This window comes from Argopecten irradians, chromosome 14 (genome assembly GCF_041381155.1).
Source record: "Argopecten irradians isolate NY chromosome 14, Ai_NY, whole genome shotgun sequence".
In the NCBI taxonomy this organism is placed as follows: Eukaryota; Metazoa; Mollusca; class Bivalvia; order Pectinida; family Pectinidae; genus Argopecten; species Argopecten irradians.
In genome coordinates this window covers 9,973,651-9,992,125 of record NC_091147.1, presented here as the reverse complement: position 1 = coordinate 9,992,125, position 18,475 = coordinate 9,973,651, and the positions used below count along the sequence as shown (strand labels likewise).

The 18,475-nt window shown below is 36.6% G+C and overlaps 1 protein-coding gene across 6 annotated transcripts in view; it reads right to left on the bottom strand.

Moving 5' to 3' along the window:
* LOC138307723 (proto-oncogene tyrosine-protein kinase Yrk-like) overlaps nt 1-18,475 on the bottom strand; it is a 104,105-nt gene that overhangs the window by 5,051 nt on the left and 80,579 nt on the right. For 5 of the 6 annotated variants that reach the window (XM_069248573.1, XM_069248575.1, XM_069248576.1 and 2 more), the window contains 4 exons: nt 5,878-6,319; nt 2,575-2,678; nt 2,071-2,238; nt 55-219 (listed from right to left, as the gene is read on the bottom strand). In XM_069248573.1, the coding sequence (XP_069104674.1) occupies nt 55-219; nt 2,071-2,238; nt 2,575-2,678; nt 5,878-6,319 (879 nt within the window). Of the gene's footprint in view, nt 1-54; nt 220-2,070; nt 2,239-2,574; nt 2,679-5,877; nt 6,320-15,407; nt 17,555-18,475 lie in introns of those variants that run through there. The other variant, XM_069248572.1, reaches the window with a different exon arrangement.

Genomic DNA, 18,475 nt, shown 5'->3' with positions numbered 1-18,475 from the left:
ACAACAGATTTTTACAACAAAACAATGCTTAAAAATGTTTCAAGAAATACAAACCTAACCATACTTCACCAAATTGGCCACTCCCTAACTTTTTTATAAGTAAAATGGATTCCCGTGCTGTAGCATAGTCATCTTGTTTTCCCCTTTCAAAGGCCCACAGAAGTGATCTGGGTTTCGGGCATGTTTGCGCGAGTTTGCAACAAAGCCCATCTGCTGAATCTAGAAAACAGACCAAAAAACAAATTTTACAAATCTTTGCCGCACCTTGAATGAAAATGTATATTGGGCAGGTGCCAAACACTCAGGTAAAAATAGAGGCACGCAAGTCATCTCCCCAACAGTTGTATATCCAACATGTCTACAGCTTCCTGTCCGAGGCCAAGCAAACTATCATAATTGTTTCCAGATCATATATTTGTACATCAATAAATGACAATAATTGCTATTAATCATCATTTTAATTGTAGCCAAACCTTAATATTAATAGAATTATGTTGGGGTTTTTTTTACCCAAATTTCCATGCGGTTAAATTGTATACATACTTCCTTACAAACATTTACATAACCTCTTTTGCTGGAAGCAAGTTGTAATACTCAATTGTTAAAGCTTTAGATTCACAGACCACAATTTTTAAAATAAACACTATTGATAAAGAACAGGTTCATGACAATCTTAATCTTCAACTACCAAAAAAATCTGTATATCTACAGAAATCCAGAAAAACACAAATTAGTGGATTTCACTTGTGATATATTTGCAAGACAATTGAAACTCTATACAGGTTTTCTACCTCCGAGTCTATATGGCCCTATAAACCAGACTAGGCTACAGGAAACATATGGATGTAGACTAAGGTTCTCAAATCAATGAACGAAAGCTACACATTTAAATATGACGGGACCGTAAGAGATAAACCCATTTAAACGTTTTTATCATCCCCTACCTGACTTTACATAATGTTAGTTTTTAATTCATACAAAGACATAAAAGATTGAATACCCGACATCCGTTAAACGTATGAAATTGTATTTGTTGATACCAGATGTGTCGAGATTCGGCGTACACAACCTTCCACACAACAGAAATACGCCGAGAGTTCAGTCACTAACATGTTTTATCATTTACCTTAAAAATCCAAAAATGCAATTAATTATGGCGTTTCTGTCATTTTTAATAAAAATGGCATGCAGATTCTAAATTAGATTTCTGGATTCCAATTATGAACAGGAAGTGAATTGCTAACACAAAAGAACACCTGTGAGGTTACCATTGTTACGACACGGTTATCTGATCAAATGTGGCAGTAACGTTCTCTACCAAACATTAAAATATAACAGAAAATGTTACAAATTTACCAACAGAAAAGAAAAGCATTACCAGTCGCATTATATCAACCTGGTGGAAAATTAACTTCAAAGTGAAATTGAAATATCTCTCATTTTCAAATTGTAACTTCTAAAGTTGCATTTTGATACTTCATTAAAAACATGATTTAAGATGTTTTATAATATAAAAACAATTCAAAGCAAAATATTGAAGCAATTCATAGACTTGATGGAATATTTACCACTCAACTTTGATGAAACTGTGGAAGAGCCAATAGTAAAAAATTTTTGCTTTAAGTCATAGGATAATTTTGAAGATGTTTAAACTAAAGTTTTCATTTTTTTATCTCTGTATCTTCAAAGCTTTTGTTCTCATTTGTTGTTACTATGTTTTGTTCCCAGTAACTTGATTCTGAACAGAGGAATTCACACTTAATCATTGCTGTATCAATAAGATACAGATTTACTGTAAAATCTGATATTTTCATGAGTGCTTATTTTTCGTGATTATCCTTAACAACCCTAAAACATTTCCCGATCAGACAAATGTGGGTGCAGAAAACCATTATATAATTAGTGGAAATTTCCTCCTCTTTAATAGACCCTTTCACCCCTATGTAACTTTAGTAGACTCTACCATCCACTAATTTGAACGAATCCACTATGGTCTACAGTGGTGAAAGGGTTAATACACAAATACTTAATATCTTTTCGGAGATGAAAACAAAAAGAAAAGCAGCTCACCAGAGTAATGGCTAACAAGGTCACTCAGGGAACTAAACATCCTCTTGGGTGTAATAAAGTAATAATCCTCGCCACGGAGATCATTTGACCTCTGAGTGTAGATTTTGTAATGTTTGACTAAATAGCCACGGAGTTCATCACAGTCACGTACAGAGAGAGTAAAGGTGTCTGCAAACAAGATAGACAACACATCAGCAAATCTTCTACAGCACTTAACAATTCATAAAACAATATAGACAGTTACAATATTCAAATTAATTCTATAACAATATCAATTTTAAACAAGAAATATTAAATTCCCCATATTTCTTTTTCAAATCAGTTATGTGGTAGGTAATAATGAAATTAATCCTAAGTAGGTAAAATAGATTAGTTTCATTTGATTGAAACTCAAATAATTAAGGAAAAATTCAGAATATTAAAATTTCAGTCTCTGTAGTCTGTTGAGTAAGAAGATATTGGCAGATCAGGGGAGGTAACTCAGGGTCAAGGGAAGTCACTCACCAGGGGCAGCTTCGCCTTGTCTGACAAGGAATGTTCCTTTAGGGTATCCAGGGGAGAGAAGCCAGTCCTCTGATGCATGTCGACTAACTTTACCAAAATACCAACTGTAACAAACAGGTCAAAGGTTAAAGTTCAGACATTTATTTCCAGTAGACATAATCATGAAAGTGCCCTTTCATAACTCACCATGTTAAACAGAAATTTTGCTATATAATTCTTCCTCGATTTATTTTTTCAGCAAATATCGTAATGACAGTGGGGATGAAAATGGGTCTTTATATTCCAGATAACATATCTATATCTTTATACTGTGTTATATAAAAGGTGCTGTATTTATTGACTGCAGGAGATCAGCAGTTTAGGAACAGATAAACAGATTACCAAAATACCACCCTAGTCATGCTAGTACTACATTTGTGTCTAGTTTTCTGAATTTTAGTGTGGGACAGGGTCTCTGTATTCCTACATGCCTGTACTCCTTAAACATGAGATGATGAATGAGAGAATGACTGGAATTTAACTGAAATGATTTTGCCCTCAGTAGTAAACTAGCCTAGCGTAGTAGTATGTGTCTCGCTGTGTAGAGTAATCAAGTGCACACAGATATTTTTCCTCCCCCTAAAAACCTACATTACCAATTACAGTGTAGTTGAACTGTAGCTAGTATTTGCACTCAACCTTTCAGTTGTAGCATTGTCAACTTGACCAAAGAATACACACATGTCTAAAATTACATTTTATCGCTTACTATGCCATTAAACTGCTAACTCTACACCGAAATATTCTTTTACGGAGGTAATCATCAAAATTTGTACTGTTAAATCATATTTATCTTAATCTGACTTTAGTTTTGACAACTTTTTGTTTAAAGCTGTTGACATATCGACTGTTACATCCAAAACTCTGCTCTGAAAACGTAAGTCGCAAATCCCACATAAAGTAATGAAGCTTGATTCATCAAAGATTTCAGTGAGAGACTGACTGATCAGACCGACTCCGTTCAGAATTATCACTACATCCTCAGCGTCTGATCAAAACTGCAGAGAAATTAGCCGTGAACGAGAATCTGTACAAGTTCATTTCCTACTTACGGAGGATGAAAACTGGGGATTGTATTTATTCATTCAATCTAGTCAAAATCTGCCCTGGAATTGTCACCCTCATTAAAGCCAAATCACTCTGTAGTTGTAAACATGTTGAAGTAATAAATATATTGGGTGTTTTTTCGTCTTCAAATATGTATACCCAGTACTTTATGGTAGGAGGTTGGGTGCTGTAAGTCATCGTACAATTCATGATTGAGGTCCAGGCAAGGCACAAATAATAAAATCATTTTTCCTTCACTCCTGTGTTTTGGAGATATTTACTAGCTTATTTCATATAAATGTTCTACTAGCACTAAGTATGGGGACATGGTATTTTGTGAACAAGTTGATGTTTATGTCATCATGATTCTGCAAAAATAAACTGAAGAAGCCTACAAATAACAACTTATCTGTGTATAAGTAAGATGTCCAAAAGGAATCCTAAGATGGAACAACTTTAAATACCAAACCCGTAGAGGGTAACGTGGCCATTAAAATCAAACCTTGCCTACACTTCAACCACAGCAATAAGTTCTCAAAAGAAAAGAATGCAAGGTTAAGACAATTTAGGTATTTTGTATGTAATACAAAACACCTAAATTGTCTTAACCTTGCATTCTTTTCTTTTTGTAAATAAAATTTGTATTTATATATTCTTATTTTCTGATGGCTCAGCTGTCCTTAACATTTTTTAAGAATTTCTGGGTTTTTTATCCAAAGTTTGTGTTCCTTCAGAGACTGATATAATTTGTTTTGCAATGGTTGTAAAATGCTAATTAATTAGCTCAGTAAGATCGATAGAGATTACCACCTGTCTTTGGCTAGATAATCAGCTTCCAACTTATCTGTAACTAGCCCAGTATCAGATCCTCTACTCAATATAATCTGATAGCCTGGTTATATATAGCAAAGGGATAGAATCGGTGATCTTCAATCTGATTTTGAAAGAAACATTTTCTTTAGAAGGAAACTCATAAAATCATTGAAATATTTAGTGTTTGTTTGGAATACAACAAGTCTAAAGGAGGTCAAACCTGTCAGAATAGCCTTTAAATAGAATTTTTTTTTTTTTCATCTTGATTTTTTTAGCAATGATCTCATGATCAGATTTTGTTCTGTCAGGTTTTTGTTATACTGACACAGCAAGGAAACAAGATAATGTACAATTTAACCTAATGAAACCATGTACCGGTAAATTCTCAAGAGGTTTATATGATGTCCTCAATCAATGGCAGAACAATGCAAAAAATTCCTTGATTCCAAACTACTTCAGGATAACCTAAATCTGAGCTAATGATGGAGCTATACAGCTATTTTATAGAATCTCCACCTGTCTGAAGACTGCCTGAGAAACCTGTAACTCCTATCTATATATATTGAAGTGTTAACAAAGATTGGCGCCACTCGAGGACACCACTAGCATTGGCCATCAACCACAGCAGTAGTTCTTTTAGGATAGCAACCAAATGGATTATTTCTGAAGAAGAACAAAACCTAGACCAATCAATTTACATTAGGTGTAGCTTGACACTGGGATCACAGAGGAACAACCAAAAATAACCATGACTACTCGAAAATTGAAATATACACACGTCTTTAGGTCATTTCAGACGCCATTTCCTTTTTAGCCTGCTATCACACAACAACCTGTGCAGTACATCATCAGGGACATTACTGGGTAATTAACCAAATCATTAAATTGCTGTTTTCACCTTGCTCTCCTCAAATTTCCTTACTTATTCAATTAAAAATATGAAAAATGTTCACTCCATCTTCTTTAATTATATATGAAGAATGACGCCTGACCAACAAAATCTATGCGAGACATCAATTAGAGAGGTATGATGTCTTCTGGTCACACATCCAGTAACACAAGTCATGGGACACAATACAACGGACACGGAAAACACTATTATATGCCCCCTGCTCCTTTTTAATAGGAACATAAGATCAATTCCAGTAAGCTTAAGGACACCATTTTCATTGATGAACATTAACTTACCTGTCAAGTTGATTATAGTGAAGGGAATATATCATTCAGGGGAGATAACTCAAATAACCTACTTTTTTAATCATCAAATTTAAATATCTCCACATGGTCCAAGCTACTGTGAGTGTGATTATTCGTCACGAAGAAAAACATTTCTTAGATTACCGATAATTTACTAACAGAGGTAAGAAAGAGATTCAACACTGAACATTAACTATAGATACTTACTCTAACCCCCTAAGAAAAGTTTCCTGTGGGGTAGGTGGCGCTAACGTCCTCGGTGGCGACACCTGGTGATTCTGATTAACACTTAAAAATCCACTAGATGGCGAATTAGTGATATTGTTCCAGTGTTCAGTATTATCATCATTGTTTTCTTCATCTAACGTATCCGACAAACTTAACAACAGGAAGTTATCCTGGAAGTCACAGATTCCCCCGAGGGGGATAGGTGTGTCCTTACGGCACATGGGACATGGAAAGTGCCCTGGTTTTTCGCCTGGATGTCGACGAACATAGTCCCTTAAACAATGCTCACAGAAGCTGTGCAGGCAAGGCAAGGCCTTCGGCTTAATAAACGGCTCCAGGCAAATTTTGCACGAAAGAAACTCTTCTTGAAGTTTTTCTTTTAAGCTTGCTCGATTTGTAGATCTCGCCATAGTTAGCCATTCTACAACACACAAAAGGAAATCATGACTATTCAACAACCAAATACAGGAAGACAACACTTACTGCAAACACATATACACATGCATATAGAAAAATGAATAAACCTAAGTGCTTTTGTAAAATGCTCCACCGCCAAAGAACATGAATGATATTTATTATTGAACAATAATTGGTGTTTAATCGTGTAATATGGCCTTATTAACACAAAAAATACATAAAATAATTTTTGCCTTTGGTGCATGCGCAATCATTACTTCATTCCATATAGGATTTAGTGCTACAGATTTTTTTCTGGATGCAATTGATTATTTTTCATATTTTAATAAGTAAAATTAGAAGCTCAAACTTTCAATGGCGGTAATGGTGTAAGGTAAGTAACTTTTGTAACTGAAGAAAAATACTAAATCGTCTGCTCCTGTTTTTGAATGTGAAAAAATACCATTTGTCAGCAGTGGAGCATCTTTAACACTTCAGATGCTTAATGGTGAGTAAAAAAGATAACATTATATGATGGCACCTGAATACCGTATTTTCCCTATTAAGAGCGCCTCCTCTAATAAGGGCGCCCCCATGTTTTTTTACTGAAAAAAATCAGCTAATTTCATACAATTTTTGTGCCAGATTGTGACGATTTGTCTTTGCAGACGCTAATAAAATACTGTTTCATATCAATCTGATGCTTAACAGATATCCGATCAGCTATAAATGTATTGCACTGGGTAACTTAGGACATCTTTGCCAAGTGTTTACACATAGAAACAGCGAGAATTCCATGTTCAAAAACAAAACGTGTCACTTGAATGCCCCACACACGTGTATGGATGAAGACTAACTGGCAACAACATTTTAGCGATGTCTATACAGGTTTTATGAATACTTACTGTATGTCTATGATAAAGGTTACTAAATAACAGGCATGTTATCATTTTTAAGCATTTAATTGTGTGCTCTTGTCGGTATTTCCCATCTGCCACAAAACGAAAGTAGCGATCGAAAGCACCGTCCGCCATTTTGTGTACGCATGGTAAACAAACAGGCTAGCATAAAATGCCAAAATTCCGTGAAACATACATATTTAACCAATGTTTAATACTTCTGGTGCAAACATTTATTCATAATTATGTAATTTCAATACTTACTTGACTTCAAAACGTAATTTGGCTATAGTAAGTTTCAGAAAAATACGAAACTAAAAGCAAGATGACTATAGTCTGTTTCAGAAAAAAACATCTAAAAATGGTCTCAAATAACGGCGCCCCCCTAGGCCATTTACCCGCGCCCGGCGCCCTCATTAGGGAAAATACGGTATTTATCATTTTTCTAAATTTAACCAGACAATGTGAAAATGATCATTTTGCAGTATTTTTACTTGTTTTATATTTTTCGTCCTTTTCACATTTTTAAAAAACAAATTAAAAACCCATTGCTAAATTATAATTCCCTAATAAAATATTACAATTTTATCTTATTGTTAAAGATAAAAAAAATTACACAGAATTGTATGTATTTTAATACTTGTGATGGTTCTCTTCACTTGTTTTTCTTCATGCAAACTTTTCATTATTTTAGTTTAAAATCATCCACAAGGTCCAAAAGATGTTTTGAATGATTTGTGAGAGGACATATACAGCAATGGGTATCACTATACATGTCAGGAGCGGATCTCATGGTCACAGTGCTCTTTATTATAGTATTACTGAAAGTGTCAGTCCATCACCTGTACGATCAGTGTGTCTTAGGGCTGGATCGCTATAACCAATATACCGGTTTGTACCGTGACATATCGGTTCCCGTTATGGCAACATGCTGTTGTATTGCTGTGTCGTTCAAATATTCAAAAACACCATTTTTCATTCCTTTTGACAGAAAATATCTGTTAATGCTGATTTAATTTACCATCCACGCAAAGGATTTCTGTGGCATATTCTATTGATAGGAGTGGTCAAGCTTCTGGGTCACTTAGATGTACCGTAAATGTGTTTGCGTATAATCACGAATACAACCTAGCAGAGCACATGATGGCTTTCAGTTGGCATGAGGTCAAACAACTATTTTGTTCAAATATGTCTTCAGTTTTCACAGTATCAGTTTGTACCATGACATATCGGTTCCACATGAAAAATATTTCCATTGTATCTTCAATATGTATTATGTATCGTTTCAGTGTGGCTGTTTCAATACCCAGCCCTAGTCTGTCTGTCCATTATCTGTAGTGTCAGTCTATCTGTCCATAACCTGAACAGTCAGTCTGTCTGTCCATCACCTGTCCAGCCAGTCTATCTGTCCATAACCTGTATGGTCGGTCAGTCTATCTGTCCATCATCTGTATGGTCAGTCTATCTGTCCATCACCTGTACGGTCAGTCTATCTGTCCATCATCTGTACGGTCAGTCTATCTGTCCATCATCTGTACGGTCAGTATATCTGTCCATCCCCTGTACAGTCAGTCTATCTGTCCATCACCTGTACGGTCAGTCTATCTGTCCATCACCTGTACGGTCAGTCTATCTGTCCATCATCTGTACGGTCAGTCTATCTGTCCATCACCTGTACGGTCAGTCTATCTGTTCATCACCTGTACGGTCAGTCTATCTGTCCATCACCTGTACGGCCAGTCTATCTGTCCATCATCTGTACGGTCAGTATATCTGTCCATCACCTGTACGGCCAGTCTATCTGTCCATCATCTGTACGGTCAGTATATCTGTCCATCCCCTGTACAGTCAGTCTATCTGTCCATCACCTGTACAGTCAGTCTATCTGTCCATCATCTGTATGGTCAGTCTATCTGTCCATCACCTGTACGGTCAGTCTATCTGTCCATCACCTGCACGGTCAGTCTATCTGTCCATCACCTGAACGGTCAATCTATCTGTCCATCACCTGAACGGTCAGTATATCTGTCCATCAGCTGTATGGTTAGTATATGGTCAGTCTGTCTGTCCGTCATCGGTAAACTATCCTTTTGTAGTTCTAACGTAATTCTGGGCCTAAATAAACATGACAAATATTTCTACACTTAAACCTAATCTCCAGTCTATTTACAAACCCAATTCTGAGGACGGATGTCAGGTATTTTAAATCTTTCCCCACGTCTATGTGTACACCAACACTCACATTGAAATGGAATTTATTTACGTCTGATTTACAGTCAAATGGAACACAGATCTTGATACATTTCTTTCCGCCAAAACTGGCCGGCCACTGTCCGGGCCTTACCTGAGGACGTTACAGATGTAGACTAAGGTAACAATACTACGCTAAATTAATCCCCAGATAGCGTTTCTTAATCTCAAATCTACACATAGAAATTCTCTAAACAAATAATCGACAAGGCTTTCAGACTGACACAGTCTCCAACGAAAATAAACCCCGGACTTAAACACAACTTCACTACACTTTATATGAACCAGCGAATCCCAGTAGAATTCTTGTAATAAGATTTAATTTCAGTTACAGACGTACATGTCAAACACCATGTTACATTTCAGACATGTTATAACTACGGCACCACTGTGTATTGCTCCCTATACAGAAAACACACTTCTAAATTCTATTAGGAGATTTCAATTTTCATTCCACTTTTCCCCACGTCTCTGGCAGTTTAAATTTGATTTGGATTTTGTATTTGGCCTTACAGCACCTTATTGTCAAGTGCCATCTACTGAAATAACTGTGGCCTACAGTGATACACATCTTTTCACTCGGATCCAGTTAAAGCAGACAATGAAATTGAACAAAAATCCACAAAACCTAAAATATACATATTTCACCTCGCAGTTTGAGAAATACCATTATATACATCAGCCAGAAACAAATAAAGATTAAAACTGTTTAAAACTGAGAACTGCTGAATCTAACAGAGATGTGCCTGCTAGTTCTTTGTACTGTATTGACCAGTAACAAGGTTAGGCTACCAGTTCTAATTTCACATAAATCTCAATTAAAAATGAAGATTGCAAAGTGTGATTTTACAGAAATGTCATCACTACAGATAGGCCCAGTGACCAACAACCCAACTAAATCTTTCTCCCCACCAAAACTCTCCCATCAGCTGTCTATAATCTCTTTACCTAGAAACCTTTGCTCCATCTGTTACCTTTCCTATATCTCTGTTCATATATATATATAATCACTTTCCCTTTACAAATCAACACTCATCCTTAACTCCTCAACATGGTAAAACTTCAAACCCTCACTTGCTAACCATTAGTCTAGTCTTATTTTTCCAACCTCTTTCCTCAAACATACCAACATCATTATTTTCTAAACTCTCTGCTCAAACACCCTAGTGCTCCCTTATTCTCTGACCCCTCTACTAAAACACATAATTTCCTAACCATAACTCCCTTTTTGTCTGACTGGCCCCTCTACTGAAACACCCTAACCCCTTTTTGTCTGACTGACCCCTCTACTGAAACACCCTAACCCCCTTTTTGTCTGACTGACCCCTCTACTGAAACACCCTAACCCCCTTTTTGTCTGACTGACCCCTCTACTGAAACACCCTAACCCCCTTTCAGACCCCTCTACTGAAACACCCAACTCCCTTTTTGTCTGACTGACCCCTCTACTGAAACACCCTAACCCCCTTTTTGTCTGACTGACCCCTCTACTGAAACACCCTAACCCCCTTTTTGTCTGACTGACCCCTCTACTGAAACACCCTAACCCCCTTTTTTCTGACTGACCCCTCTACTGAAACACCCTAACTCATTTTTTGTCTGACTGACCCCTCTACTGAAACACCCTAACCCCCTTTTTGTCTGACTGACCCCTCTACTTAAACACCCTAACCCCCCTTTTTGTCTGACTGACCCCTCTACTGAAACACCCTAACCCTTTTTCACCGACCCATCTGTCCAAACACCATAGTTTACTTATCCCCATGGCCTGCTGATCTACTCATTATTCTCCATCACCAGACCCTCGGAGTTCCTTCATTCCACCTCCCATAAATACCTTGGCAACAGGAGATTTCCACAGTGTCCTCCTCCATGGATCAGACATGCTCCATTATATAATGAGTGAACACTTCCAGGCCAGATTAATTGTACACATTTACGATCCACACAGTCAGTATTGTTTTATTCTACCTCATTAACGTCATCAATTATGTATTTGGACGACGGAAATCGATGACCAATCCCGAATTCGGAATAAATGCATTGAGAAGTATGATTGTCCCCTGATGTAGCAATGGACCATCATCCATAGAGAATTCCGCCAACAACAGAAGCTTCGCAATTCACACATTTCCTCCCAATAAAGACTTTATCTATACTGGTATACAAATGACATTCTCAATACACCGCAGCTCCATCAATATTCTACTGTAGGTCATAACACAGCAAGCTGTCCGTGTAACTCAAGTCAATTTCTGTGATATTAAAACGCCAATCGATCTTGCATGCTAAATAAAAACACACCATTTCTGCCCTTCTACACAGGTAGTGAATTACCTTGATGCTGTTGTTATGGAAACAACAGGTGGAAGAGAGGTGTGTTAATTTGCAGCCTCTGTGTAAAGCCAGGATTCTGTGTATACCCTATGTATGTGTACTCCATATGTTACTGATGTCTGGTGTGCTAGCTTTACTACTAACATTAAAACATTCTCAACAATAGCTTGCATGCCTTGGCCAATCTAGTAAACCAGAATTACATCATTCAAACGGGGAAAAAAATATTTCACAAATCTTGGAAAGAATATTTCTTTAACTGATTACTTTTTGCCCTCCTGATTTGTTTTGGAAGCTACTAAATATACTCCTAGATGTATCCCAGTAGTGAGAATCTCCACTAACCTCAACTTTTCCTTCAACTCTCCGCTATTTCTAGTTCACCCTCTGCTTCCTGTTTACATTTTTCAGCTAAAAATACACATAAGTGTGTATAAACGGTCACCGGGACTACACATTGCTTTTTCTAATGTTTTCCCCGATTACTGTCCGAGAGCTATAACAAATTCTGACATTTGCTGTTGGAAGTCCTAAATTTGCTTTATTTAGAACTTCAACCTTGAAAATTGCACGTGATTTGTTGTGAGGAAATAGGCATCTTCCTGTTATTCCCATCGAACTGTATCTATTTAAAAAATTTGATTGTCTCACAAAGCAATGAAGCTGTAAACTTCCATTCAATCTTAGAAAAATTTGTTTGTTTTACATGGCTCACCTCATTGCAAATATGTTAAATAACATTTTTTTCAGATAGTTTTTTATTGGTTGATACAGCACACACTATCTTTTAATCTGTTATTTTTATCATTTATCATGTATTCATCTTTTAAATGCAATCTTCAAACAATTATCAATTTTTGAAAATAATTTTTTTTGTATGGTAAAATCTTGAGTCAATTGAACGTTCTTGTCCAGTTCAGATTAATACTTAGGTGGTCTGTAATAATCATTCCGATGTACTCTTTCTGTAGATAACCCGCTAATATCTCTCACTTTATCAGTAAAAGAAGTGGTCTTCAGGTTCAAATGTCACTGAGATATCATAATAAATGATTTCTTTCAATGGTGGATTGAGAGTTACTACCTCTGTAGGGAGGGGGATAGACGGGGATGGTAGTATACAGTGTGTGGGATGTGGTCCTAAAAACATCAGTAACCATCTTGATATCATTCACTACTACTTGACACAACACATTAGCATAACTGTTGTTAATGTTGGAGGACATCGTGTGGTAAATGTCCTCACAACTCTGTAGAGGTCTATATACTCTCCCTGACAAGTGCTGCACTCCTATTGTTTATAATGTACCGTATTCGACCCAATAAGCTTTAAAAAAAATGGAAAAGGGCTTAATAAGATGAAATTATTGCAAACCTATACAGTTTTAATAGTTTTGGTCTTGTGCCGGGTCGGGCAAATGAAATGAGGCCCTTAAAAAGGGGAAGAGCGCTTATTGGGTAGAATACGGTATATATGTACTGGTGCTCTATGTTGGTTGTTTGGCCGATTAAATTTATGTACACATCTTATTAATAACGAGGATTGTTTAAGGACAGCCTCCCATGTATGCGGTGTGTTACTTGTAGTTGATTGGTTCACTAAAACTGTAAAAGTTAAGGTAAATGAAATTGTTTGGATTTCTTTTTTTTTGAATTAGAGTTGAAAACATACTAAAATACCCCTAAAATTGCACTTTTCAATACTTTCAATTCAGCAGAATTCAAACACATGTTGTGCTTTTTTAAGGTACTTACTGATTAATTGCTTTGGATAGCATTCAACAGGTCATCCATACAACTACAGCTGTTGTTGTGTGTTAATTAGAATAAGCAAGTCAAAACACACTTTGATCTTCAAAATCAAAGAAAGAATATCTATTGTCGAAATTGACAATACAAGTAGCCAGTAAGCTTACATATATACATGTAGATGTTGTTACAACATTCTTCATTGTCATAGTTTACTCACATCTACTACACATTAGTACATGAAGGTACCATAAAGTTGTTGACCCCTTTCATGGTGTATTGAGAACTGGAGATTTGGGGGGAAAAGAAACAGTTTATATGCCTCCTACATCAAAAAGGCTGGCAGCCATGCCTGCCTTATCCCAGAATCATTATGTCAATGACACAGTAAAAGTTGGCCGCCAGACTTCAGTGACATTCCTCTATACAGTGTTGGTTTTATCTTTTTCATTCAGATAGATCTGACACAATTCATATTGATACTGTAAGTGATATGACCTTCAACCTCTGATGTGACCTTCAACCTCTCTCAAAGAAACACATTCTATTAGGGAGTTGACTTAGCCCCACATGTGTTCATAGAATGAATAACAATCCTGGCCCAGTTGCAGGGTAAAACATTGATCTTTTTTCATTTATTTTTTTTGATAAAAAAGATTAAATGCATGAAATACTGTTAAAATTACAAAGACTTTTTTTAATATATCTTACAATCTATTACCCTTGGTAACCAAATTTGTTTACTAATAACAGATACTGATTTTTTTTAACACTTGGTGAAAGCATAAAATGGCTACTTATTACAATTTATTATCACCAAACCTTGACAGTACAAGCACTATAATGGATTTCTCAGTAAGAAAATTCCAAGATAAATTTTGAAACATTATCAATTAAATTCAAGAATGGAGCACAAAACCTTTTTACAATTTTCACATAAAACTGTTGATCTGGAAGTTTTTCGGGTTTGGTTGTTCTGGGAATTTGTAAAGTATTTTTAGAGAAATTTGAATTTGTTCCTTAGTTGTATGGATTGTAAGGGGGAGTGTGGGGCCAGGAGTATGCCTGGCCTAATTAGTGGCTGACAGTACACCTGCACAGTATACCACCATATGGTGGATACAGGATGTAGGCCTTATATCCTGTTCAGGCCCAAATATACACTTTTAGAAATACTGACTCCAAAACTAAAATTTTCTCTCCCTGTTAAAATTGGAATACTCATCAACTTTTTAAACTAAAACAAACCAGTAGTTCTTCCTGAATTTCAATGAAAATGTTCCTCCTTTTTTTGTAGTTATAACAATTTGTGCTACATAATAATATTACTGTTTCATTTTGATAATACTCGGAAGACCTCCTCATCCTCATAATCATTTTCAATCATAAGATGATTTAAATTCAATGCTTTTACACTTATAATGCTCAGAAAGTAATCTTTGTACAACTTGAACATAATGAACATTTTAATGAGAGTAGTAATATTTTTTGCAATAAATTTTGCTATTCCTAATTTTTCACATGTTTTTACAATATAATTTTCATAACCAACATCCTTCAAAGACCAAATTATACATATTATACAATAAGCTGAATTCTAATATTAGATTATCTCGCCCTGTTTGAATTAGTTACATGGTAATCCCCCCCCACTCCTAGTTTGAATTAGTTACATGGTAATTCTCCCCCCCCCCCCCGACTGATATTCTAGTGACAAATAGCCAGTGTAGATAACAACAGAATGCTTTTAATGTTAATTCAATTTACACACCTTACAGAGATGAAAAATTTGGAATGTTTGAAGATACTTAGCAGGAAACTTGAGGATGTTGAGAGAAACTTATCTAGTACCATTATATGATATCCCATCCAACATACCTGGTATCAGGGATTTCTTCTTCTTTTTCAAGTTCCCCTTCGGCAGAGTACAGAGTGATGATACTTGAGAAAGGGAGGAAACCTTTGTGAGGTCAGAAAGGGCACCTTCGGCCGCAAACCAACACATATCAGTACTGTCACCGGGTCCTTTGGACCCACTCGGACACACAAACTCAAACCCTGCGTAATTCTTACTCCCAGAAAAGAACCCTTTCATTGATTTTATAGCCCTTCTAGGCCCACTGAAAGTCTTGTTTTTCTCCATTAAACAAACCACAAATATTTTATAACTCTGAATGAAATGCAGGAAACAATCTCCATGTAATATTGAATAAAAGCAGTCCTTCAGTTTTTATAAAGATCCTCTTTTCATAACTTGGATTTTATCTCAAAACGTCAAATGTTTACACACATTTCTTGGAAACTGAAATTTCCATTGAGAACTCCTCATCACAGAGCTAACTTTATCTCCATAGATTTTGTCCATGGAAAAATCCATTGTTGCAGTAGGGTAAAAAAAAAATAATATGAAATCTAGCAATATACATAGGATTACACTGAGCTACGAGGCTAGTGTGTCCTCAATTTTTACTAGTGTCAAAACCACAATTCTATCATCGGCCCAGCTGTGTATACAATATCCCAGGGTGCCCTTTTTTAATTTCCATTTCCAAATGTCAATTTCACAAATAATTTTCTTTTAAATTTCACAAAATCGTCATGAGTGGCCCTCATTTGCAGGGACAATCGGCTGGTAAATTTGTTCGTAAATGTCAATATTCCAATTACTGTCCTGTGTATCCTCTGTACCCTGTGATGTTCAACTCAAGTCTCACTTTTTACATCCCAACTGACAACGGTGGCCCATCCTACTTATATCAAATGTGTGTAGGTATCTTTTACTTATATCAAATGTGTGTAGGTATCTTTAGATTACCAATTTACAACCAAAAGCTTTTATACGATTGCAAATGGTCACCTTGAATTCCAATTTTTCAATGAACTGAAAATATCGATCTAAATCTGATTCAAGTAAATTACTTGAAATTTAATCCTTAAAGACAACTTTCACCTGTTGAAAAAAGGTGAATATAATCAGAAATTTTTTTCCTCCATTGAATTATCAACTTTCTTCCTTAAACCTAATTTCCACTTCTATTCAATCTTATATAATTCCACATTGTTTGAGTTTCTGGATTTCAAAGAAAAGAAGTAGCGGGATGCGGTTTGAATATGTTCCAAACACACCAGTTCTATTTGAGTTCCGAAGCTTCTGGCAGGTAAATGTGTTCCAATACACACATCCTATCCTTCCAAACAGAACTAGCAGTCATTAAATTCCTAAAGATGTATTTCCAAAAATATTTTTCAACCATATTCTAAAACAAATAGATCAGAAACAGAAGTGTAGTTGCTAAAGGAATGCATCTCTCGTCTGATACAGCTGAACACCGGAGTCGTTGCACAAGTACGAGATGTATCCGCTCCCGGCTCCGACGTTTGTTTGATAAGTAGACTTAGCGAGGCTATTCCTCATCAACATTCCCATCAAAAGTGTGGAAACGTTTGAAAAACTTTTCACAATCCAATATTCATTTTACACAACTTCGCCAAAAATAAATCCAACTCGAATGTCTACCGCAGGGACAATCAGTTATCAGATCATTCCATTTCCCTTTAATCACAAGCACTCGAGTTTTCTCAACAGGATCGCTTTTGTTCATTGAGCAAGGTATATCTATGTGCGTGTATGTGGAGGGGTTTATCTCGGTACTGAAGCACACACCTGTGGGCTATACTGTGGAATCCCCCCTCATTCTATCAACTTAATTAAACATGCCACAGGAATTCTGGCTAGCTTCTGTGGCTTTGGAATACTACATTTCAGTCTGAGTGTACTTAAACCATCCAATCATACCTAAAACCAGGGAAAACCAAATTGACCCGATGGTGTATAGGGGTAATACCACCATTCCTTAACATCCTCCAAACAATCACGATAAATATCCAGGATTACACAAGTCTCAGGTCAATCACAGCAAATTCTTCTCTAATTACACTTCACTTCATCATACCCGGCACATATAAAATCTCTCCCAGCGATAAATTATATCTCCAAATATATCTCCCAAGTCATCTACAAAAACACATCTCCTTGTAAAAATCTGCCTGTCTGCTCCTTGATCTTACAGGTTTCCACAGTATAACAGTTGTTTTTTTCGCCTGCTCTACATTCTATCTTCTGTACACACTCCCTCCTCCCCGATCAGTGGCTACAGATGTTCCCCCTTTCGTACATACCCCCTCCTGACTTCTGATGCTACAGATGTTGATGCAGAGATGTTCCCCCCTTCACTCAGTGGATAAATACAGGACTGAGATAACCCCCCTCCCTTCACTCTCCAGAAGTTCATCCCCCTCATCAGTAACTAATTATTTATATAAATACCCCTTTATCCTTACATCCAACTCTCAGTTATCTCCCTTTCTCCTTCCCTCCTCCCCTTTCTTACTGCCAGCCCCTCTAATTCCCATCCCTCAATGACTATAGATACTCACTACCCTTATATCCAGCCTTTAAGTCAACCCTTCTATTACTACTAGTTATCCATACTCTAAACATCACTATTAATATTTCCACCCAGAACCTAAGACTCCTCAATCTGACCCCCTCAGACACAAAAAAGGTCAGACATCCTACCCTTAAACCTATCCCCTTAATGACTTTCTAAGTTATACATCATTTTGTTATTTATTTAATTAGCTGTGGGATATTCTCTATATTTGATGGCCTCTCCCAGACCCAATAATCTCCCCTCCTTACCCCTCCACTTGTCAGTGGCTTCAGATATTGGTGCCGATGAAGATTATCTCCCTTGCCCCCTAAAATGATCAGGTAATCCCCTTCCTTGCCCCTACCCCTCACTAGATAATCCCCTTCCCTACCCCTCCCCTCACTAGATAATCCCCCTCTGTGCCCCCACCCCTCACTAGATAATCCCCTTCCTTACCCCTCACCTCTAAGATAATCCCCCTCCCTCAGTGACTACAGATGTTGGTGCTGATGA